The 24,572-nt window shown below is 41.0% G+C and overlaps 1 protein-coding gene across 8 annotated transcripts in view; it reads right to left on the bottom strand.

Annotated features, from left to right (window-relative positions):
- Window positions 1–24,572, bottom strand: part of Lilli (AF4/FMR2 family member lilliputian) — a 292,861-nt gene that overhangs the window by 142,571 nt on the left and 125,718 nt on the right. For 5 of the 8 annotated variants that reach the window (XM_076426703.1, XM_076426705.1, XM_076426704.1 and 2 more), the window contains one exon: window positions 9,337–9,391. The exons of the other annotated variants lie outside the window; for them this stretch is intronic. In XM_076426703.1, coding sequence (XP_076282818.1) covers window positions 9,337–9,391 — 55 coding nt within the window. The remainder of the gene's footprint in view (window positions 1–9,336; window positions 9,392–24,572) is intronic. 8 annotated transcript variants of the gene reach the window in all.

Raw genomic sequence — 24,572 nt, 5'->3', positions numbered from 1 at the left:
CCGCCACAACCCTCTTTCCATAATGTGGGAGGATTTCCTCTCGCCGCACATAAGGCCAAATAATTAAATTACGACGACAAAAATAAGTCAAGTCAAGTTTGTTTTGTGTAAAAGAGTTTTTAGCAAAATATGTTGTCCTTTTTTTGACGAATAAAGGTAAGTAGTATCTTTTTTTGTATTAGAGATTAACCATAACAATAAATATATATTTGTAATTGATTTGTGTTATTATCTTCATTCATCAAAAAAGGCTAAGATTGCCTACTTTCTGTAGTAATGATAATGAAAGCAACGATGATCAGGAGCTTGATGATGATGCTGATGATGATAACAATGAGGATGTAGAATAATATTCTTATTGCATATTATACCTCACTAATCAAACTACAGAAATAATTTAGTGTGAAATTGTTTTCCTTTTTATTATAGAATACTATGGACCCTTGACCCCGATTAACCCTAAGTAGCTACTTTTCCGAAGATAATTATTAAGCAGTCTTCTTATAAGCATTTCTAACTAGAAATTATTTATTTTATATTTTTGTCGTCGTAAATTGTCGACGTGGAGGGAGGAAACAGCTAAAACAGCCTCTTCCCCTCAAACCGTCCAGTCTCGTTGAATTATCGTGTTTCTCATAATAAACATGAATCAATCATTCTCGTCGCAATGATTCTAAAACAGAACCAAATCGGCAGCCAGCCGTCAAATCGACAAAACGATTTCCTCTCGCCGCGCGACGTAAAGGGGGCAAACAGAGCCGAAACAGCCTCTTCCCCCGAAACCCTCCAGTCTCATTGGAATATCGTGTGTCTCTAGATGCCACCAGACAGACCTCGAGAGCATGATCTCCGGGAACCAGGAAATCATTCGCATCTAAACTCGTAAATGGGAAGAGACGTGTATGTACGGGCTCGTTCGGAGGAACGAGGCGCGATGGTTCGCCGCCGGTAATATCCGTCCCGTCGCCGGCTCGTCGGCCAATGGCCCCGGACTCCATCGAACGAGAGAGCGTACGAATTCTGGCCCGCGTCGCGGATTCTCTCCTCTCTCTCTCTCTCTCTCTCTCTCTCTCTCTTGAAAACCCCTGAATTTTCCACGATCTCTCCCTCTCTCTCTCTCCCTCTCGTTCCCGTTATCGAACCGTCCAATCTTCCCCGCGTCGCGATTCCTCCCGTGTCGATATTTCCGGTGAAACTGTGGAGGGGAGAGAGAGACGAGAAAAAATGGACGAAACAACACGAAACCACCCCTCTCCCCTACCGTCGCGCGCGCGGTTTCCAACCGCCCCTTTGGTAATGAATGTGAGGATCGATTGGAGCGCCACACGGAAATTATCGATTCTTTTCTGGTTTAATCTCGACTCGCGGATATGCATTCACCGGAGCTGATGTATTCGAGGGAGCCAGCGAGTCGGAATCAAATCGAGATACAGCGGTGTCCGGACGTATATCCAACGATCGCTAGATCAACAATCGATTCTCGTAATATATTGTAAACTAGAAAAAGTTTGATCTCACCCGAGAGAGAATTAATAATTGCCTGCTGCAGCAGCGAAGCTGAAGAAATTAAATCTTGTTGTTTTTATAAGACAGTCCACGCTGCTAGCTAAGTTTTATCGCTCGGCAGGTTGATCGTTAAAGTCAGTAGAAAATCACTGTTGTCGCCAAGAGGTCTTATAATTCCGTCGCTTGTTAAATAGTTTATGATACGTATATCGATCGTATTAGGTACGTAGGTGGGGATAATAACTCCGTTAATAATAGTGTTTAAGGCAAAGGAGTTACGGCTCAACAGAAGCTTCGACTCCTTCGGAACTTTTAAAGACTTCCAACGATTTGTGTGATTTGTAAGGTCAATTTGTGGCCATATATCCGAACAAGATATGTGGTTTTTAGGATCGTCGTGCGAAATGAAAATTGTCTGCATCTAGCGGTGATATATCCGGACATATCACTGTACTCCGCGAGGGAGAGATCATTCGTCGAAGAAGAAGAGGGACGTTTTTGGGTAAATCGTGGAGAAGAAACGCGCGACGGAATCGGTGTGTAATCCAGAACGAGCTGTTCGTCGATCCGGCACAGGATGCAGAGCCGCCGGAAACGCGGCTAAACAGGTGTTTGCGCCAGCTGCAGCTGCTCTCTTCGCGCCTCGTCGTTGGCCTCTCATCCCTCTCTATTTTCTCTCTATATATTTGCGTCCCAAAGACGTTGGTCGTTGCTTTGGCGTTTACTAAAACGGTCCAGTTATTCTCGGCGAGGTATCCTGCACGCAATGGAATTCCTCGTACATATCTGGGATTTCCTTTTGGCCGACGATAAAGAGGATCGAGGAATGCGTCGCGATTAAGAAATCATTTTCGGCGTGTCGTACAATTTAAAAAAATCACAAGAAGAATTATCTTCTCGTCCTGATTGGCTCCCAACGTTCAGTGTCAGAAGTTGGAGGTAGAACCGCGACGTTAGAGGGGTCGTATTTCGCCCGTTAGCGTATCAGAGACTCTAATACGCAGATAAAACGCCGACGCAATTCAGCTGCACACGCCATTGCGTCCCGTTCCGTCTACCTCCCCCGAATCCAATACAAATATCGCACGGATTGCGACGGGATTCGAAGCGTATCGATAACACACACCGAAAAACCCACGCCGCGGCGGCGGCGGCGGCGGCTGTGCGAATATCGAAAACTGCGGTAGAAATTCGGGAAAAGGTTGTTGCTCCATTCGGAGACGATATCGTAATAGAATTTCCCGTGCTACGCCCCGTCGAACGAATTGGAAACGAGACTAAGGCAGCCTGATGAGAATGAACAGTTTATGAATTATGGATCGACCGTCTGAAAGCGAGAGTGACTCCTGGAATTCTGACATCGATAGCACGTTGTTATTCTAGCTTAATTGACTGCTAATCGTTTTCTGCGAGACGATCACGTTCGTTCGTGTCCTATACGAAATTATTCGAAACACTTTATTTGTCTAATAGCCCTCTTCAATAAATATAAACCGTATTCAACTGTGTAAAAATTATGTGAGTACTTGAAAGTATCTTGTACTCGCCTGGTCACTGTTTTCTGGGGGGAAAATATCATCTTCACAACTCCACGAGGATCACCCTATCCACCTAGTCGCTCGATTCACTGAGAACTAAATTTCTATTCGATAAACATTATATGAGAACTTCAAGGCCTTTTTGATTGCTTATTTATTGGAAACAAATTTTTATTCGATTCTATACAAATGTACTTTGTAGCCTGATAAGATATCATTGTTTGGATCGCCCGCAATGAAACTCTCGTACAGAACTGATCGAAATATCTTCGACGAAGTTCATTATCGAGTCTCAATGATAAAATTCTTTTTCTGAATTTATCGAACTCGATAACACACAAATGCTCGGCTCAATCGGAAGGAGGATCGTCTACACAGCCAACAAAGTTGTAATTCCCCGCGAAGTTTATCATTGATAATCGATGACGACACGATTTTCTCGGATGCATCGTTTTCACACCAAAATCCCGACGCTTGCAACGCGCGAATAATTCCGCGAACAGTCTGACAAACGCTCGAATTAGGAACATCCACTCCGCAGAGGAAACGCTTGGTCCCGATTCGAACAATCCGAATCGTCAAGAGGTTCTAACCAGCAGATTTCGAGATTACAATGAAGAGAGCGACGTGAGAGAGAAAGAGAGAGAGAGAGAGAGGGCTCGATCGAATATTGGGGTGACAGAGTCACAAAAGCCGGCAAAGTTCATCGTACTAACGAAGCCTGCGCGTTTTCGTGATTAGCACCTCGATAAATGGACGCGGGACCACCGCCAGGCCCGTGTGCTCGACCGACGAGCAATTTTCCAAATTTCGCGACCGACAATTCACCGGTCGACGACGCGTCTATCGATGTCATCGAGTGTCCCGACGAATCGTTCGCGCCGGCAGACGGGCGCAATTGATCGTCGACACGAGAGGACTACCCACGCTTTTTTCCCCGTGGCATAGCACACGGCCCACTCGCGCGAAAATTTGTTTTCGTTGGCCGACGATGTGTCGGAATTTTCGCCATCCTTCTGCACGTGAAAATGTGTCAGATATTTATGCAATCCTTCTGCACGCCGCTGTTGCGCGATTTTCATTACCGTCTTTACGTAGAGCAATAATTTTTTGATTATTAAAATGTGTCAGATCTATATCTGCAACCCTTCTGCACGCCCCTGTTGCAATTTTCATTACCGTCTTTACGTAAAGAAACAATGTCCTGCTGATCAAAATGTGTCAGACCTTTATGCAACCTTTCTGCACGCCCCTGTCGCAATTTCATTACCGTCTTTACGTAGAGCAATAATTTCCTGATGATGAAAATGTGTCAGTTATTTAGGCAACCCTTTTGTACGCCCCTGTTACGGTTTTTATTGCCCGTCTTTACGTAGAGAAACAATGTCCTGTTGATCAAAATATGTCACACCTTTATGCAACCTTTCGGCACGACCCTGTTGCAATTTCCATTAACGTCTTTACGTAGAGCAATAATGTTTTGCTGATCAAAATGTGTCAAATATTTATGCAACCCTGTTGCGATTTTCATTGTCGTCTTTATGTAGAGCAATAATTGTATGCTGATCAAAATAGTTTAGTAAAATTAAACAATAGCAGTTCCTCAATAGATCAACAGAGAAATAGCTGCTCCAAGATGAGGATAAAACGGTGTTTCGAATTTCTCCGGACAATTTTTGCCATAAACGAGTCTAGAGGTCTAGTGGAACAATCGATACCGGTATTCCCCTTCTCTCTGAGCTCAGACATCCTTATTATCCTTATCGCGAACGCGCCAGCTTTCGATAGTATAGGAAGAGTATACACAGTTCCGTCTTTGTTCCCGTCGTTCCTATAAATATCGACGATACGCTCCCGTAAGATTAATGATCCTATCGGTAACGAGATAGCGACTCTTGGTCAATTGCAGCTGCCTAGCGTTCGAATGCATTCGCAGATTGTGCACTGAAAGTTTCTCTGTTAACTATACCGGTCCTCTAATGCCTTTAGAAAAATTACCGTGCGCAATCGAGATTTTTTTTAGAACGGAACACTCGCTGTATTTCGAACAAAAGGTTGAAAACAAGAGATTGAGAAATTGTGAGATGATTGTGGACAACTCTGGAAGTCAAATTGAGAAACAATTACCCCACTTGAATTTTAAAAATTAGAAAAAAGATAGTAAATATAGGATATTTTGGTCGGATTTAATTTACATGTTCTCTACATCCGAAAAAATGAGCAATTACCATTTCTATTTTATAATATAGATAAGTATCCGGTGACTTATGGGCGGGAGTGTAAATACTTGCGCACCTGTTCAACTTGAAAATAAATTCTCCGACGCAACATCCGGCTGTATAAATTCCAAAACCCCGTTCAGTTTGCTCAGAGTCGATGTATAAATTTTCTCCCTCGTCGTCCGGGGCCGTTCAAAAAATATTTGCACGCGAATCCGCGGTCTATAAGAAACAAGACGAATACTGTCAGAGAGATTCGAGCATCTCCGTGAAAACCGCTGGAAACATCGGAAACTCTTTCTCTTCTAAACATTCTGAGCTAATAGCGGCTATTTATAAACCCGGGCGGTAGACCGTCGACGAGAAATTGCAGAGCCTACTTCCGTTCCAAATATCGTAGCGACGGTTTAGAAAAAAAAAGGAGAGAGAAAAAGGAGGAAAAAAAGAACTCGTTCGCGTATAAAGGGTCGCGTCGATTCAACGAGTCCTCGGAAACTGGAGCAACAGTTGCATCGAGCGAGAGAGAGGAGATTAGCCGATACCTTTTAAAACCAGACACGAGCGTCGTTGTCGACGACGGTGTAGTCACCCTGGCAAACGAGAGTTTTTCCAACGAATCATTTAGCGGCTTGGACCGATCTCCGTGATCCCCTGAGGACAGGTGTGCAGCGGTATCGCCGCCGGAAATAATTAACCGGCGTTAACTAGCCGGTAACGATGCACGCGGTGTCTCCAGCCGATTTACAAGCTGAATCGAAAGTCCCGATTTTATTGCGGAATCGCTTTCTGCGAGTCTTTCGTTTACCAAAGTGTTCTCAAAGAAGTTTGTCTTCGTTTCATTTCACGAATACAATCTATAAAACTATAAATATTGAACAAAAAGCGCCCGATGCGATCTTGTCGCTGGAAGCTCGGATTTCGAGAAAATCGAATGTCAAGTTCGCCCCTTCACTGCTTCCGCGCAGATCCCAAGTACAGCGTCAGATAATTTTTGAACTTTCACATTTTTCAGTGTTCTCAAAGAAATTTGTCTTAGTTTAATTTTACGAATAGTCTATAAATTGCTCGAGCCGCTGCGATACTGAAAAAAAATGGCACGACACGATCTTCTCGCTGCAAGCTCGGAATTCTAGAAAATCGAATGTGAAATTCAGCGCATCTCAAGTACAGCGTCACATAATTGTCAAACAGGATTTTCTCGAAACCCATGGCTCCAATCGAAAATCTCCATCGCACATTTTCGCTGCAGTTTTGTACAAAGAATCCGTCGGCGTTAATTAGAATGGCGTATATGGTTGCGTTCGGTAGTAATCGCGGCTGAAGAGACAGTCTGAACTGGGTGTGACTGGTTTATCGTTATTCTTTCATCGGTAGGCGAGTCTTGTTCGATTAATCGTTTATTAAATCGGCGTGCGAGGCACGTTGCACCGTTGTTCGATTCTATTTTCGAAATGACCGTGCGCACCGATATCCCCTAGCACCCCTGGTGCCTCGTCCCTCTGTCCCCGGGGCTCTGAAACAAAGTTATTGACACACGGACACGGGGCACACGGACGCTGCTTGTCAGCGTCGAACAAAGACGAGAGAGAAAATATTGTTCGAGCTGTTCGGTGAACCGCGGCGAGTCGAATCGATTCGCGTGGTCGGTTCGTAAAAACGTCACCGTTCTGGGAAGAACAAGCCAGTTTCAAAGGGTACTCCCAGCTTTCCGCCTGGCCTGTGTCCTCTTCGATCGCGCGATAAAGGATTATTACGTTATCGGGGCGAGCGCGACGGTGAACGGATCTATCTTTCTCTCTTTTTATGACCCTCTCTCTTTTAGACTCTTTCTCCCCTCTCTCCCCCTCTCTCACTCTCTCTCTCTCTCTAACCTCTCTCTCTCGCTTTCTGTCTTCGCGTGTCTCTCTTTCACTTCTCTGTCGGTCAATAAAACATCGCGACCATGTTTTACGACGGACCGTCGAGCGTGTTCGCCCTTTTTATACGGGTCGATAGTTCACGGTACGAGTACGCTGACGGATTCCGGCTGCCCCCCGACCCTCCACCACGAGGAATCAGTTAACGGGGACTCCGCCGTGTCCCATTTTCGATGATACCCGAGATCCATCCGGGAAACACTTACGAATTATTCACGGGAAACACCGCCCTCCCCATGCGATTCCAAATGCGTCGTCTGCTTTTCTGAGAGATTCCATCGACCATAACTTTGCAAGTGGTGCACGCTTTTCGATAAGAAAATTGTGAGGTACACTCCGATCTAGGCCCTTTCAAATGGTACAAGAATTTTTCAACTACCTCTTGTAGTTTCTGAGAAAAAAATTATCAAAGATTTGTTGCGATTGATAAATATTTTTATAGAAAGATGTTATGACTCATAACATCATAACTTATGAGGTACGCTTTAAAATATACAAACAGGTTTTGGATAAGATTTTTTAGGAAAACATTGCCAAAAATCACTTTTATCCGGTTCCGCAAGTAATATGAAGTAAGATCAACACTAAACGAATTCCATACAATGTTGAAATAACAAGTTCATGTTCGACAATATGTCGTAAAAATTACATCGAATTAATTTATCTTAAAGTGATAAACTCATTTCTTTTAAATTTTCACTCAGACCACTTTCATAATAATCGGCACATTTAACAGCGTGTTAGAAACTGTCTTTTCGTTAAGAATCCATGGAACACTCGTGTGTCCAGGACCAAGTAGGAGTACGATCGGTTTCGAGTCATTGCGAATTCATTGGTGACACGTGGAGCACACCCATGAGCCACCTTACCTGGACCTTCTCGTCGGTGAACCTGGGTGGACTCTGTGAAGAGGTGATTATTAAAGCATCGAGTACGGAGGTAGAAGCGTCTCTTCGGGCTTGGGATGAATCTTTGACGATCTGAGCTCGCCGGATCTTTTGTACGGTTTGGAATTCGGATGGGTTTCGATCATGCACTCTTGCTTGGCGAATAAGAATCGTCCCTTTCAAATAGAGATCCCCATTTCATGTATATCTAAATACACGTATTAATTTATAGGATACTGTTACTAATTTTCGAAAGAAAAATATGGGTATATAATTTGCGAAACCATAGTCTCTCTCGATACATAAATTACTATCAATGTTTTAAAAAAATTATAGAAGTTAAAATGAGAATGCGTTAATGGACGTGGATTTAAATACGCGTGTACCAGTTGTACTTAAAATGACACGCGCCAGAGTACGAAAATAACCAAAAATGTATTCCCATTGATGCTTCAAATGTTTCCCGTTCCGATGGATTTTCGTAGATTTTTTAAAACCCCAGATCAGTCAAGAAATTAGTCGCGAACATAAGCGACCCAGTATGCAGAAGTGTCGATAAAAATAGGGTTGATTCGAATGGGATCGAACACATACAAAAAGCAAAGAATCGTCAAGCGCAAGATATCTACCGGAGCAGCCTTCGAAATACGTGCTTTATCTGGCAGCTCGAAACAAGCAAGCGGTATGTATGATCAGCCATCTTCCTAAACTTTCGACAACCAGATTTGCTTGTACAGTACGCCATAGCACACGCACGTGTCGACGTCGACACATGTACAGGCTGGTTTTACTTTTTGTTGTTATCTCCAGCTTCTTTTCCCCCTTGTAAGCACAACTAATTTCTGCTTGAAAGTCCGGTTTAACGTCGGTCATATGACTGCGCTTCGTCTTTTATGATCCGCTTTTACAACTTCTGCCGCTCATGCTATTCACGATCTTATCATTGTAAACGTGTGCGCGACGGGCGACCGTTGTATGCTATTATTAAATGTAAACAAAATTCCACGAAACTCCCGTGTGGCTTTCCGATCCTCAACGTCACGGTGTCGATATGCACATGGTAAACATGGTAAACACATACAGAGTTTACGTTCTTATAGTTGCCACTCCCTTTTACTGTGGATTCTTGATAGCTGTGTCAATGGAGGCATTCATTCGATCACAGTAGCGACAGTTTCTCTGCCAATGGAGAACTTTGTCATTACAACCAAGAAGTGTGTTAGACAATATCATAATCTTTTAGAGAATTCAATAGTTTTTTTCGAAATACCTTTTAAACATCGTAGACAACTGAGATACCATCCTTTGGGAGATCGACGACAATTCTGGAATTAAGAAATAGTTTTCAACATAACAATCGCGTGTATCTTTAAGTAAAGTTACACCGTATAACATTTGCAAAAAATCCTCGTCCACAGCAGAGTAGCTACGAAATCCACACAAACTCTCACTCTCGAAGAATCCGAATGCAATCCCGAAAACCTTCCGAAATGGACCGAATGAACTTTGTCGAGGACCTTCCAGGAGCTTGCAACCGCGAAGTAAGGAGCATCGATGGGCGCAGCAAATAATAACAATTATTATGGTCACTTTAAGCAGAAGATTTATAAAAAACTATCTGTTTAATATTTCCATTATTCGTGTAACAACTTTGTTGGCATCTTTCAGATAACCTGACAACTCCTGTCTCCCAATGACTCACTAGCAACATCCGTTTTCGATTTACAAGCAAAATTACCTGCTTATTTAAAATACCACAGAACCTCCACAGACCCTCCAACCTAATATTTGCAATCTCAAAACCAAATTTAATGTTCCAAGCATAAAGAAAGGTGTCGGCTACACTAGCAAATATTGATTCAGCATTGAGGTGGTTATTTCATTCAATAAAAACTTTTTAAAAAGCACGCTTATATTAAAATGCACTAAAAAAGAGAAAATAATTTTTTTCCTGGTTCTCCATAAAATACCGAATCCAGTGAAATGATTAATAATATTTTTCCCCAAAATTTTAAGCAATTAGTTCACAATTTAAATATATATTATAGTATATATATATGTATATCACTGTTATAAAATTAGTGTCGAAATAGAAAAATTTAATATAAATTTCAATAAAATCATGACAATAGTGACTATAAAAATAAAAGCGTGGAACGCTAAACTATATTGACGTAATTTTCGTGGGCGCTTCACGCTTTTATTTTTATTTAAAAGCGGCATGTGCTTATTATTAGTTTGTATAGATGTAACAAATGTTGTAATAAATCTCTTCTGAGATTTCCTCAATAAAAAAATTTCCAGGCGATCGTGTCAGATGGTTCATCGTGCACGTGGCCGTACGTGTAGCGTATTGGAATCGCGCGTAGTTAGCCAATGAGAACAACGAAGACAGAGAGAAAGGCGGTAAGAGGTGGGATTCAGGGAACAGAGGGAAGCAAAGAGACGATGGACGGGAGGACAGAGACGCGAGGATCGAGGAAAGAGAGATGGATCATCATGAGGAAGACGCGACGCGGGGAGAGAACCCAGTATGAGTTGTCGCGTTTATTTTGAGCCGACGAAGGCTAAATGCCGGATTGCGCGGTCGCAAATTCCCAGCGATTCGACGGCCTTTTCTCCTCTCTCTCTCTCTCTTTCCTCTCTCCTGGTTGTTGTCTCTGTTTGCTCTCCTCTCGCTCGTCGATGTACCGTAATCACTCTCGCTATTCTCATTTTCTCTTTGCTCGTTGCCCGACACCCATCGCTCGTTAATTACCGATTTCATTAGCTTATAACCCGCCGGGAGATAGACTCGATCGATTACCGGGAAAATTCCGCTTTCAACCTGAGAGAGAGTGAGATCTCATTCGCAACCCTAACATGCAAATATGATCTTACGTTTATGGGTCTCTTTAGCACATTCTGGGATTAAGTTTCATTTTCATGAAGTGTATGAATTGAAATTTAAATTAGCGTAGAAAATTTGTGGCTGGATTCAAGAACGTCGATATTATTGGGTTGTGCGGTGGAATAGGTCTAAGAGAGATTTTAGGGGATGTTTGACCTGAACTGAAGTTTTATTTTTATAAAATGTATGAATTTAAAATAGTACAGAAAAATTGGCAGGGTTCAAGAACGTCGATATTCTGTTGTGTGAATGGTGAAATTATTCAAGAAAGGGGGGAATTCTATAGGGATTGTGGGGGGTGGAATGGGTCTGAGAGTTGTTTGACCTGATTCGAGTGGTGTACATTCCACAAATTTGAATAACATAATTCCGCATGGAAATTTTTACGTGCCACAATTTGATGCTCGAGTGAAATTTTCACCACGTATCAAGGGGTAGATAAGAAGTTTGCTAGTTAAGGGTTGATTGCTTTAGCTGAGTGGACGGATTGTCAGGCAACTGTGCGATCTATCCGGCTTGTCCACCCTTGCCGGTGGTTTGCGCCCTATTTATTTTCAATGGAAATACGGTGTAAATGCTAAAGTGCTCCTGGCTGCTATACTCTGCAACCCTAAACTGACTTAACGTCACCCTGAATCGGGACGCTATCCAGTTGACGGATTTTGCTGTTGCGACACACGTATTTTTGTTCGCAACCCACTAAGCTCTACGTTCTCTTGTGCATTGATAGAGAGAGAGAGCAACAATCTTTTTACAATTTTCTACAATTGTGAAATGTTTGAGACGATGCAAGAAACTTTTTTCTGCTAGCTCACTTTGTATGAAACGAATTAGGAAAGAGTAAATTTGCAGAACGATAAGTTTGCTCAGCAAACGAGTGAATTTGTGAGTCGACGTTTGTTCGTCGGACGACGTGAGTTAATGGACAAGTTGTTTATTAAACATCTCACGTCACTAAATGGATTCTAAAAGGCGCAGTGTTGAATCTTTCTGTACTACAGTACACTGTCATACAACGGGATGAAAAAATTGTTTAAAATTACTACATCTTTCGTGGCGGTAAGTGGAACAGTCGTTTTACAAAAGTCTTTTTAGAAACCTTTCCAAACAAGTTTCTGCTCGCGTTATACGGGAGTCTATTGTATTTTAAATTCTATTTACCGAACATCCTGATAATCGTATAAAATTCGCGGTGTATCGATCACAGCGACCTTCGCGTTCCGGAGATTGCATTATAAGAGAAAGTTTGAGCGGTTGCTATGCGCAACGAACTAAAATTTCATCCAAGGATCGTCGAACGAATAGTCCCGTGGCAGAATGTGCTAAGGAGAGCAAGATCCGCGAAAGAGACGAGAACGCGGAGAGCGACGACGACGTGCAAGCTAAATCGCGATACCATCTTCCCGTTGAATCACAATCGACAAACCCAATGACTCGGTTCCATTGACACTGACACACTGACATCGTTTCGCTGTACGACACAACCTTCGAAAGCCGCGTTTCGTTCGACGCTCGTGCTGCGCTAATCTCCTTGAACGGATTGACAGAGGCTGGTGCCACCGACTGCTAACTCGGCAGACGGAATCTTCGATTCAACAGACGCATTCTGCTTCCACCATTTCTCTGTCGTAAACGTTCCACAAACTCTTCCGAAATTAGCTTAGTCCAAGAGGGCGAAGAAAACATCAAACGATTTGTTGTGCAAAAATACATGTATTTTGCTCAATTTTTTCCCCAATAAAAAATATTGTGGAGAATGGCTTTCTGTGGGTACGTTACTCTAATAAACTTTATGCCGTATATAATTTATCAGTATCATAAAGCTAAATAAAGACAATGTTTCCGCGTATCCTGTTTTTAATCTACGGTGACTCCCATTAATTTTTGGACGCTCTAAGAAAACGATAACTTCCTTAATCTTGGACCACACGATTTGAACTTTCTTGGGAAGCTAGGGCAACTAGTTTACAACAGGATGTGAAAAGAAAGGCCTAGTTTGAACTCGTACAAAAACATAAAGCGAAAATCGCGTTTTGACATCCCGAAATAAAAGCCAAATAATTTAATAAAAATTTTAATAAAATTAAATATCAAAAGCATAATTAAATAGAGTGTAAAACAAACTTTAAACTGACATAAACTCATTAAAATGTAATAAATATTTATTGGTATAAAATTGCAATTAAAACAAAGGAACAGAAATCCTGCATTTCTTTACAACCGAATACTAAAAGTTGCATTTTACAACTTTTCTATGTGTGCTTATATTCTCTGCAACTCCGACAACTTGCAATTTTTTTCAAAAATTTTTGTCACTGCGTAGCACAAACCAATTGTTCTAACTTCTCAAAAAAGTTCAAATCGTACGGTCCAATATTTAAAAAGTTATCGACGTTTCCGCAGTGTTATGTTCAATTGCTTCAATTTGTCGAGGGAAAATATAAGTACTGCATCTTAATTTCAATATAGCTACTTCATAGAATTCGTAAAAATGGTAAAAATCTCCTTGAATGTCAAAATTATTCAAGAATATAATTTATATTTCACCATTTTCACCACACACATCAGAAAAACAGCGCACAGCATAAAAATGAAAATAGTACTATCGTACTCATGGTATCATTGGATTCCAACAGACGCAACTTTGTGCAATTTGCGCGCGATCCCGCTTGACCTTGGACGACCTTGCGCGCAGCGAGGTAGCCATAAAAACGAAAAGTATAAAACTGTGCAGACAAGCGGGAAACGAGGTCTCCATCGTGCAAGATTTAAGTAGGTTGTCGTTTCACGGCGCGATATTCAAATATTATGGGTGGCTCGGTGGCTCGTTAAATATTAAAGAGTATAATATTGGCTCTACGGCCTTCGGAACGGGGCGAACGTTTCCTAAAGGGAAGCGACGACTGCGAAAATTCCCCGTGTGCATTATTAATTCGATAAATATAACGAGAATCGATCGGTCGTCGTAAGAAACGTCGCTCTCCGGTTGCTTCCACGAAATACTTCTCTTTCTATCATTCTCGAAGGTATCCGCGAATTTGACTACTGGGAACGATGCGACGTAGTACAGCGGGTCGATATCGCGGAGGCGGTTTTACAGAGAAATTGCCAGAATTCGGCGAATATTCCGAGGCTGACCTAAATTAATGGCGCGGCTCCAAGTATGTAAATATGAAAACAGTGATTAAAGGACGCTAAACTCTTGGAACTGACGGGAATTATCTAGCGGATCGTATCTCCCTCAGAATAGACACAATTAATTGCGAATCCCTTCCTACTCTTCTCTCTTCTCGAGAAACTTCTTGCTTTTACCTTCGCCCATTACAAACCGTGCCCGCGAATTCGTTATACCGCCTGTTTCGAACAGCGTTCTCCGCGAAAGAATGGAATCGCGGATAAATCAGAACACGGTGGACAGTTTAATCTAGACCGCGTTCTACCGCTGCGGATATTACGGATCTCGCGGGACAAATTAATTAATGTTTCTGCTACCCACTTCCTCCTTCTAAGATCGCTGATTTTTCAGGCGCCAGCTCGATCAAATGATTAACCTCTTGCCGTATCGTGTTCTTTACAGCTACAGCGATCAAAACGTCTTTAATTTTATTTCAGTTAAAAAGAATCAAAAATAAAATTTATCTCAATTAAAAAGAAAGGCGTAACATTCATATTTGTTAGACCTCGTCCGAAATCTTCATGACAAGTGTGACTCGTTCAAATAAGTCTGTGTGGATTCATTCTGCATAAAAATCCGCGGTCAGTAATTATTACGTCGCTCCCAAAATCCTCGGCACGCAACACTAAATCGTTAAAGTAATCAATCTGCGCGAGCAATCTTCGATAGTACTCGAAAAAGGAGCCACTCGAGAACAGTGCTCGTCGTCAAAGAGGTTCTCGCTCGAAACTTTCACCGTTCGTTTAAAAGCAGCACGTGCTCAGACGAACCGGGCGCGAAAATGAGCGGCGGTCTCTTTGAGACCGGTTCACAATGGATCATGTTCGAGTCGTTCGTCCGATAGAAAACGGATTCCGTTTAGCTTGTTCAAAGTAATTCCGTGCGCTGGCCGTTGTTCTCCGGCTTTGTTTATCCGGGATTCAAAGTGGAGGATATCGACGAAGTGGAGAAGCGAAAGAAACAAAAGAATAACAAAATAGAGAAAAAGAAGAAACTAGTGGACAGAAAAAACTTTTCGAATTAGTCGATCGACCAACAGACTGGCGTAACTCGGTCAAAGTTCAAGAACGAACGGTCGCTGGTCTTCCGGGGCGATTTTTCGCGTCTAGGATGCTAGATTCTACTTGGAAATTCGAGTTCATAAGACAGAGAGAGAGAGGACTGCGCCTTTCTTATCCGCTGTCGATAGCGATTACGTAACGTTCGACGTAAAAAGAGAATGAGACATTCTCCGGAATCTTCCTAGAATATTTGACAACCTCCTCCAGCAGAAGATAATAATCGTTCCAGGGAACGTTAAACACCGTTCGATCGGCCGTCCGTGGGTTTAACATCCGGTATCCGGTATTTAACAGCTCCGCGTGATAGTAACTTCAGTCTGGGAACTCTGGGAAGCTGACAAACCAAGTCGATTTTTGGTAAAATTACTTCAAAAAATGCTTTCACTGAATTCAAGGATCATTTGCAACTCGGAGATCGAATATTTAATGCGGAGACGATCAAATATTTTCAGATATTCAAATTCTCAAGCATCAGCTTCCACGACATTTTCTATTGATATTGTGTGCAAAATTTTAAGTCGCTAATCCCTCATTGAAAAGTAATATGAGGGGGTAAACAACTTTTTTTAAAACTTGGTTTCAAAAAAACGATCTTTCAAGTAATTTATATAATGCATCTTAATATATTTCTTTAGATAGTAATGCTTTGACATTTCGTTCGAAACGAGGCGTCTCAACTAATTGAACACGTCTGGTATACGTCAAGTAAAGCCACTACTGTTTGATTCATAATTAATGTATGTTTCCATTCGTTGAAAAAGATTCGCGAGGTACTAGACGAATAAAGACTGTACAAATAATAAAATACAATATATATATATGTTCAACTGATTAAAATTCTTTGAAAGAGAAAGACTGAAAATAGAAATTCACAAAAATTTAATAACCCAGTTACATTATTATCAGCTTATCTTAACATGTTTCTTTAGATAGTAAAATACTGTGACATTTCGTTCGACACGTCCGAACTAATTGAACACGTCTGGCACGTCAAATAAAGCCACTACAGTTTGACTTATAATTAATATATGATAAAGATTCGCGAAGTACTAGACGAACAAAGACTGTACAAATAATAAAATACAATATATGTTCAACTGATTAAAATTGCTCGAAAGGGAAAGAATGAAATTGCTAGACTGCGAATTTAATGCATTTACGAGAGAAACGAGTACAAGATGAAACAATAAAAAATCAGACAAAGTTAATAACCCACTTACATTATTACGAGCTTATTAAAATGATTAGAGGATACTTATTTCACTTCAATCCTCGTTTCTCTGACGTAGAAAACTGTTATTTCAAATGAAGATAAGCAGGTGTTACGAGACTCGATGACGCGTTAAACATCGACGAATTCCGACTCGAGAATGACGTATTGTGTGATCAAAGATTTCTCAATGATCCTTTCATTGGAACGTCCGTCCCCTTGCTCGTCATTTCCTTCTGCACGGTTAATGAAATCGCGTAAACGTTGCGGAGGATACACAGCCGGCGAAGTGGGGAAATTTGCGTCACGGTTTTCGTCGGATCGTTCGCGTGTCTGGTTTGCCCGTTTCGCCACGGTCTCGCGTACGATTTCGTCGATCGGTGCTCGTCGATCGTTTATCGAGGCCACTTTACGCTCGTTTAGACACCGCGGTCGTGGTAAACACGCGACAAATTCGCACGCGAAAAGAACCTACTGCTTTTTTTCCCTCCCGTCGGCGTTGTTTATCGGCGTTTTCATTTGCGTCAATCCGTCCGTTCCATTGGACTTGCACGCGTCTTCTCACCTAGTCTCCCGCTTTGCTGAACGTTCCAAACAAAAAACAAGATGCCGCGAAGAAAAAAGAAGTACGAACACTTGTTCCGCTTCCTGCGACCGATCCGGACACTTTTCATTTTTTGCGTAAACATCTAATCGTTAGACTGCGGATTTTTATGCAGAAGAAAAAATCTCTACATTAATTGCAAGCTACAGGAGCTGCATGGACATTTATTATACTTTAACTCGAAAATGAAACATTTCTTTCTCGCGGTGTAGAATGATTTCATTCTATGTGAATTTCTTTCTTTGTATGGATATCAAATTGATATAATATCTCATAGAATACTTAAATGTTTAGTAATTGATTAGATACCAACATACTTAATAATCGAAACAATATTGTGAATAATGATGCAGCAATTTTTAGTGGGGTTAATAATTTTAATATGTCGAAAGTAATATTCTGTCGAATTCTCTAAACGATTCCACTGTTTTGTATATCTCATCTGGACATTTTTCTCGTAAATGCACGAAGTTCGCAACGATCATTGAACTTTCAATAACGAAATAATATTCTTCCAGCTTGATTGAATTTAAAGGACAAGTTTCTGAAATCAGCTTTCTGTGAAATAAAGGCAGATACTAAAGAAACAATGGAGGCTTAGGATTCGTTGGCATAAGCTCCGTTTATCCAGAAGACCCGACGAGAATGTCAGCGGACCGTGCGTGATGTGGAACAGGTCTCGGCAAACGTGTCTGTTCATCACTCGCCCTTTCTACTTACTGCGATCACGAACGTGTCTGCGTAAACGCGAGCCTCCGAAGTCGATTTTCTCGGGAACACGAAACTGTATTCGCGGCTCTATTTACTACAATTTTTGTATTGACGTTTTCATACTGCGCATCGGTAACACTGATGCGAACCTCATTCATTGAAACGTGTTATTAATAGACTGCGGATGTTTGTGCGAAATGAACATTGCTGGCGAGCGTAACAAACAGCGTAGAAAAGTGTCGGATCAACAGTCCACAAATTGATGTTCGTTAGGAGACGATTCATTTGGTGGAACATTCTTTGCACATACTCTTCCACACAATGAACCTCACAAAATGAAAATTATTGATAAATTAGATTCAATTACAATTATTTCGTGAAAGGCGATTTTTCCCAGCTACTGTTCAACTAGTCTTTCACCATTGCTTCTTGTAAATTGTTCAATCGTTAAAAAAGCTGCGGCGTTTTCAGAGAAAATTGAAACTCGGCAAGTGAAATAATAAGGAGTTATTATTGTTGTTATCAACATCGGTGAACGGCGACGCTCCGAGGCGAATTTTATCGTGGCTCGGCCGCTCGTTATCACCGATTAAGCCTATTATCGGCGGCTATCGCGGCTCTAATCTCGGTACAAAATACGGTGTTGTTACACTCGGACTCGACGAAGCTTCTCGACGATACTATGAACTCGAACAACCATAAAGACGACGATTTCCAAGCTTCCTCTTTATTGCTTTCGCTCGGGATTTTACCATAAACTCGGTGAACGGTTCGTTTCACCCTCTCTCCGTGCTTGTCGGAACAGAATCGCTTGGTTTTTTAATAACACTTAATAACAATCAATCTGCAACCACTGATTTCAACGATCAATGAAACTCGAAATGATTCTCTGCTTTGACGATTACTAGAGCACAGATTCCGTGCGATTATGATGTCGCAATTAAGTAAAATGCAATTTCTGTTGTATTGCACATCTTTATACAAAATAAACATTATCTCTACATCAACTGCTAAAGTCGAAATTTCCTACTGCAATTATTTAAAAAAATCGCATAAAATCATTCGAATGGATTGTCGTTGCAATGCAAATCGAAATGCAGTTCATCGATCGCTGTTTAATCGGTTAATTACCCGCGTAACCTCTGTAGGAATTATCGAAGCTGCTCTGAAAGAAATGATAGTTTTTTTCCATTCTCCGGTACGAGAGTAATGACGTAGGTTGGCGATGATGATCGATGACAGTCCCCGTTTCGAATGATTCATATTCCGATGAGAAAGACCCGCTTTTAGACACGTTAGAAAAGTTTCCTGGTTTCAGTCGCCTCTAAGAATATTCTTTCCTGCGTTTCGCGTTACACAACCAGGAAAGACTTCCGCTGCCAACAATACATTGACCTAATAGCTACTAATAACAGTTCTGTGCTGGGATTTTGACACGGTTTACACAACTATCTACGTGGTTGACCTACGCAACGTGCTTCTGCTTCGATACCCACTTCCAGAATTAATTAAAATGACGAATTCGCAAAACTAGAAACTTGCACGAAGATCCTCATTCATGAACGATCGACAATCTACCTATTAGACCTCGAACAATAAGAACGACGAGCATTGTTCTTAGCGTCTGTATCCTAACAATTAATTTTCACACTTCAGAGACGTTTCTACTCTTCATCCTCGCCATAAAGAATCTTCTAATCGTTGAAACAAATGTGTCTCTCATTCCGACGTTCCAAAAATAATTAGCAAAAATGCGAACGTGTCTGCAGATCCTCCTGTACTTGTATAAAAAAGCCCAACAATGCATATATCGATGCCATAAATAATAAAAAGAATGATCATTGTCCTAGCGTTCACGTAGAATCTGCAATTTTTTCGAAAGACGAGCAAAGCACTGAAAATTTCGAAAGTCTAGCGTCATTGTCATAGTAAACAGACCCAGAGAGCATAAGTTCGAAGCAGTTAGGTCAAATCGTGTGGCGCGTGCACGCGAGAGAAACGCGGCATCGTGTCGCTGTTCTGCGACGCAGAACGGCCGATGTTTTCGACACGAGATGATGTTTCTCGGGCCAGTGGACGGCCATTTTTAAAAGGAAACCAAGGCTCTTTGGTAGCAGCGCTCTCTGTCACTTACGTAATCCGAAGTTAGCGCTCGGCTCGACGGCGACGGCGAGCAAAGCGGACAGGAGAGGAGAGGAGAGAAGAGAGCGCGAGAGTGGAAACGGAACGTTCGCCGGAACGGAGCGACAAACAGAGAGAAAGAGCGAGACCGTTTTTCGCGTCAGATAGACCGGATGACGAATCGTGACGACCGTAAAATTTTTACCTCCCCTCCCTTCTCCTCTCTCTCTCTCTCTCTCTGTCGTGTTTTGACTCACCTCTCGCCAAAATTTACCTGGCGAAAATTGGGACGCTACGACCGAGATATCGAAAAGGAAATCCCCCAACGAGAGGGCGTAAACACTCGCCGATTAGGCTAACCGTACCGATTGCTGCGGTATCCTGCTGCGATCGTGCTTTATTTTAATATTGTTCCTAATTTAAAGATCGATAACATTGTGTAAGCATTACTGCGTACCCGAACTACGTATTTAGACATTCATTTAATAAATCCTGAACAGAGTAACACAAATTTTCTTTTCTTTATTACATTTTCAATGAATACACCTTTAATCGTATAAATAACTGAATGCGTTCTTTTAACAAATGTATGCGTAATATTTATTATTTTCAGTTCGAAGCTGTTTTAAATTAAGAGCATCGTGAAGTTTACAATATTTTACAATTGCATTTACAATGTAAACTCCTTTGTCTTTCTCTTCCTTTTTTTATTTCTTAAGAGCTACTTTAACTCGAAAATTAAACATTTCTTCCTAGCTAGAATAATTTTATTCTATATTAATTTTTTTCTTTGTACGAATATAAAATTGATGTACCTCATACAATACTTAAATGTTTAGTAATTGATTAGAGATACCAGGGTATTTAATAATCTAAACAATAGCTGGAACTAAAAGATCAAAGAGGAAATTGTTTGTTGCTGGTTTCAACATTGTGGATTCTCGCGTGCTTCGTATCAAAACCGAGAGATTTTAATCCGATTTCTTTTCCATAGTTGCACACGCCTCGGCGTTACTCCGCAATTAATAATTTGCCAGAAGGGAAATTAATTAAGCGTTCATCCCGTGTGTACAGTGAAAATTGAATATGTATGTATACTGTACACCGGTGGAACAGTATTGCGTCAGATTAGACACGGGAAATAAATTCTCCGTTTACGGTTACTAACTATCCCTATTATCGTCGATGGTTTAGTAACGAAGACTGCACTTGATAAAATCAATTTTCATCAATGCGCATGTACGCTCTGCGAGGTTGCAACACCAGGGGTGAAATATAGTCTCTCTGTGTGTGCTGGAACGTTTATATCCCATCAATTAGATATAATTTTCCTTCGCGTGGAATATGCTCCGTGTTAATTGTGTTGATTAATTACTTCTGTCATGGCGGCAATCAAAATCTATTTTTGCAATTCAATAATTTTTTCACGGAGATCTACAAAGATTAGAATTGTACATTGCCAAATTCATACTGCAACGAAACGCGTAGGAACCATTTAAAAGACATGTTGATTAATTATTTCTGTCACGGCGACAATCAAAATCCATTTTACGAATTTGCTTATTGTTTCACAGAGATCTACAGAGGTAAGAATTGCACATTGTCAAATTCAAGTACAATATTTGTTAGCAACTCGGTGCAGTATTAGAATTGTTTCCATATTTGTTTAGACAGCGTTGAATTTCGAACCGATGTCCAGCAGAGCGATAAATATTCAATAGCGCGATAAATATTCAAAAAGAGACTCGTTTACGAGCACGTGCGCATTCTTGATAAAAATTCTTATCTGAGACGTTTACGATGCGCGTACTCCGTCTCGATGACGTATTGTTCCGAAGCCGAGCATTGCATTGTTTCCGTGTTTCTCGGTAAGAGCGGTTTTTTTCCGGTTGCCGTCGTCCTGAAGTTGCTAGTTCGTCGTCTCGAAGGACACAGCTCGTAAATGACCCATGTCCTCGAGGCCGAAACTGTCCACCGTGAACAATCATCGACTCACTGTAAAAACCGGAGACCCTTTCCTTAATGACTCGAACCGGCAGTTCTCCCCTTGCAGTTAACAGAATCGTTCCGAACCGTCACCTGTCTGCTCTATCCACGGAGTCAATAGATTTTATTACCTGACTGCGGATTTTATGATTTTATGATGGACAAGAATAGGTCGAAACGGTGAAAACATCTTCGGAATATTTCAAAATACTGCTTCCAGCACTGCTGTCAGCTCCCTTAAAAATTGCACGGGGAGACAGAAAATTTATTTCATGGCGCACATCAAGAATGGAGAAGTCTCTCGGCACACTAAAATAAATTAATTTATTTCAAGTCGGAAACAATTTTGCCTTGCGAAAATGACTGTGTTTATGCAGATTCATAGTCACTCTTTATTATATTAGAGGTGCAACAAACTGGAGTCAAGTAGAAATTGATTGTCCTTTTTAACACGTTTAATACGATAATATAACAGCATTTTTATTAGGCTAGAAGGGAAGTTCTTTCGTATTTTACATAATCACAGGATTGACAGGTTACAAATAATGGAAATTATATCATTGAATAAAAATATTCAAATGTTTTCTTTCAAATTCGACAGAACTTTCCCTCCAACCTAACAGAATTCTTCTAATATTTGTACTGTTTTAAGGATTTTTGTCACAAATGTGTACAATCCGATGTGCACTTACTATTATAATGTAAGTAAATTAATCAAACGAGTTTCAAGACAGACTTTACAGCTTCGAGAGCATTCGTAATTAAAAAGTCACTTGCTTAAGAATATTAAAAAGACAGGAGAATCCTCGACGATCTCGTCCGTTTATTTACACTGTGCACTTTCGAAATGAGTAAAAGGCGACGTTGTTAAATTATTACTTCATAAATGTTCCTGGTTGAAATTCATATCAGCGAGTGCTTGCTTGCAAATTCGCGAGAAGCCATTCATTAAACTTTATTCGTGGATATTTAATTTTGTACACACAAATTAAGCGGATCTCGAAAACTGCAACAAGTTAATTCGTTTATTCAATACGGACATCCGCGGAATTGGTAAATAAAGATCAATTCCGCGGCGTTCGAAGAGCACAGTGGAAATAATAGTCGTCGATTACCTAAATCTTCGAGGAGTTGCATCAACGACTATACATATAACAATTAATAGCTCTTGAACCTGTATAACATCTAACGCCTAACGTTCTGCTAAGGTTGCGCAATGGTTCTCTAAAAATCGTGGAACAACCGAGAGCTTGTTTTAATGAATCTGAACAATTCAGTGACAGGAATTTCTTTCACAATCCGACAGATTCTGTTGGGTAACGTAGTGTGTAACTTAACGGATTGTTACATCAACGAAAATTATTGAGCTTCTCGCGGAGACGGCAGCGTTATCGAGAAATTTATTAATAGTCTTCCTGTTACAACGCCGTTAAAGATTAAACGTTAATAATGCAGACAGGCCTGCATCGATCAACAAACGGAAATTCTAGAAGACAATTAATTGCGGATAGTTTGCGCGGCTTCCATACATTTAATGGTGGAGTTCGTTACTGATCTACGAAAATAATAATCATTATTATTAGACAGTGGATTTTATGCATTTAAAACAAAAATGAGAAGCTGTAAAAATACTGTTATATTATTTTCAACCTATTAAACGTATCAAAGAAGAAAATCAATTTCTATCTCAACGTCCGTTTGTTACAATTCTAGTACAAAATTTTTATTTTGCATGAAGATAAAAAGTCTAACAAACATGAATGTTACGGCTTTCTTTTTAAATGAAATAAAATTTGATTAAAGTAGTGTTTTGGGGATAAAGACGTTTTAATCACTGTAAAGAAAATGATACGGCAAGGGGTTAAATCGCTCCGCGCGTTTTAGTTTGACTGTGCTAGAGGGTTCGTTACCCATTTACCAAAATAAAAATAGCAATAACAACATGTTATTCGTCAGGTCTTATGAGTAAGCATGTGAATCAGCGTTTGGCAGAGTGCTCCGTCCCGAAAGTTACTATTGCTGTTGCGGCCGAGGAATCTCATCGTCAACAGTTTCGTCTTCTCTATCGCTCAAGAGAGAAAGAGAGAATGACGGGAGAAAAACACTCGGAGAAATCACGTGTCGCGTAAACAACCAACGACGAACATAGGCCTTCTTTTCGACCCGGAAGCAAAACATTGTGACCAGATCGCGATATCTCTTGCGGTTTTTCATTACGAAGGACCGTCGATAATTCTAGCGAATCGTAAACGAGTATTCGAACAGTGTAGAAGCTTGTTCCAAGCGTTTACGATGTTGGCTCTGGTATTTATACCGTGAGGAATCTAGTTTTAGAAGTCGACGGTCTCCGAGAACCCGTGTAAACACCGTGACCGCCTCCAGTGTTACCAGCCGAGAATTCCCTAGCCAACCGCGGACAGCGATCGACTATCTCTCTAGCCAGATTCCTGTCTGAGGTATTCGAACCCTGTACAATCTAATTTCGAGCATCGCCGAGTGGATGAAATAAAACCCCTGCAGGGCTGCCAACCACATTCCCTCTTCAGCCCTTGCGTCCTCTGATTTTCGGTAATTGGGGGATCAAACTGTGCTTGCGACTTTCCATCTTTATATTGCGCGTTGTTTTCCCGATGGTCAAATATTGATTGTATTCCTCAATTACTTTGAGATTCAAGGTAATTTTTACCATTTTTACGGTTTCAACGAAATATTTATATTTTTCTATGACAAATTGAAGCAATTGTTTAT

Source organism: Lasioglossum baleicum, chromosome 6 (genome assembly GCF_051020765.1).
Source record: "Lasioglossum baleicum chromosome 6, iyLasBale1, whole genome shotgun sequence".
NCBI lineage: Eukaryota > Metazoa > Arthropoda > Insecta > Hymenoptera > Halictidae > Lasioglossum > Lasioglossum baleicum.
The sequence above is the reverse complement of the archived record's forward strand: the minus strand, read 5'-3'. Positions and strand labels throughout refer to the sequence as shown.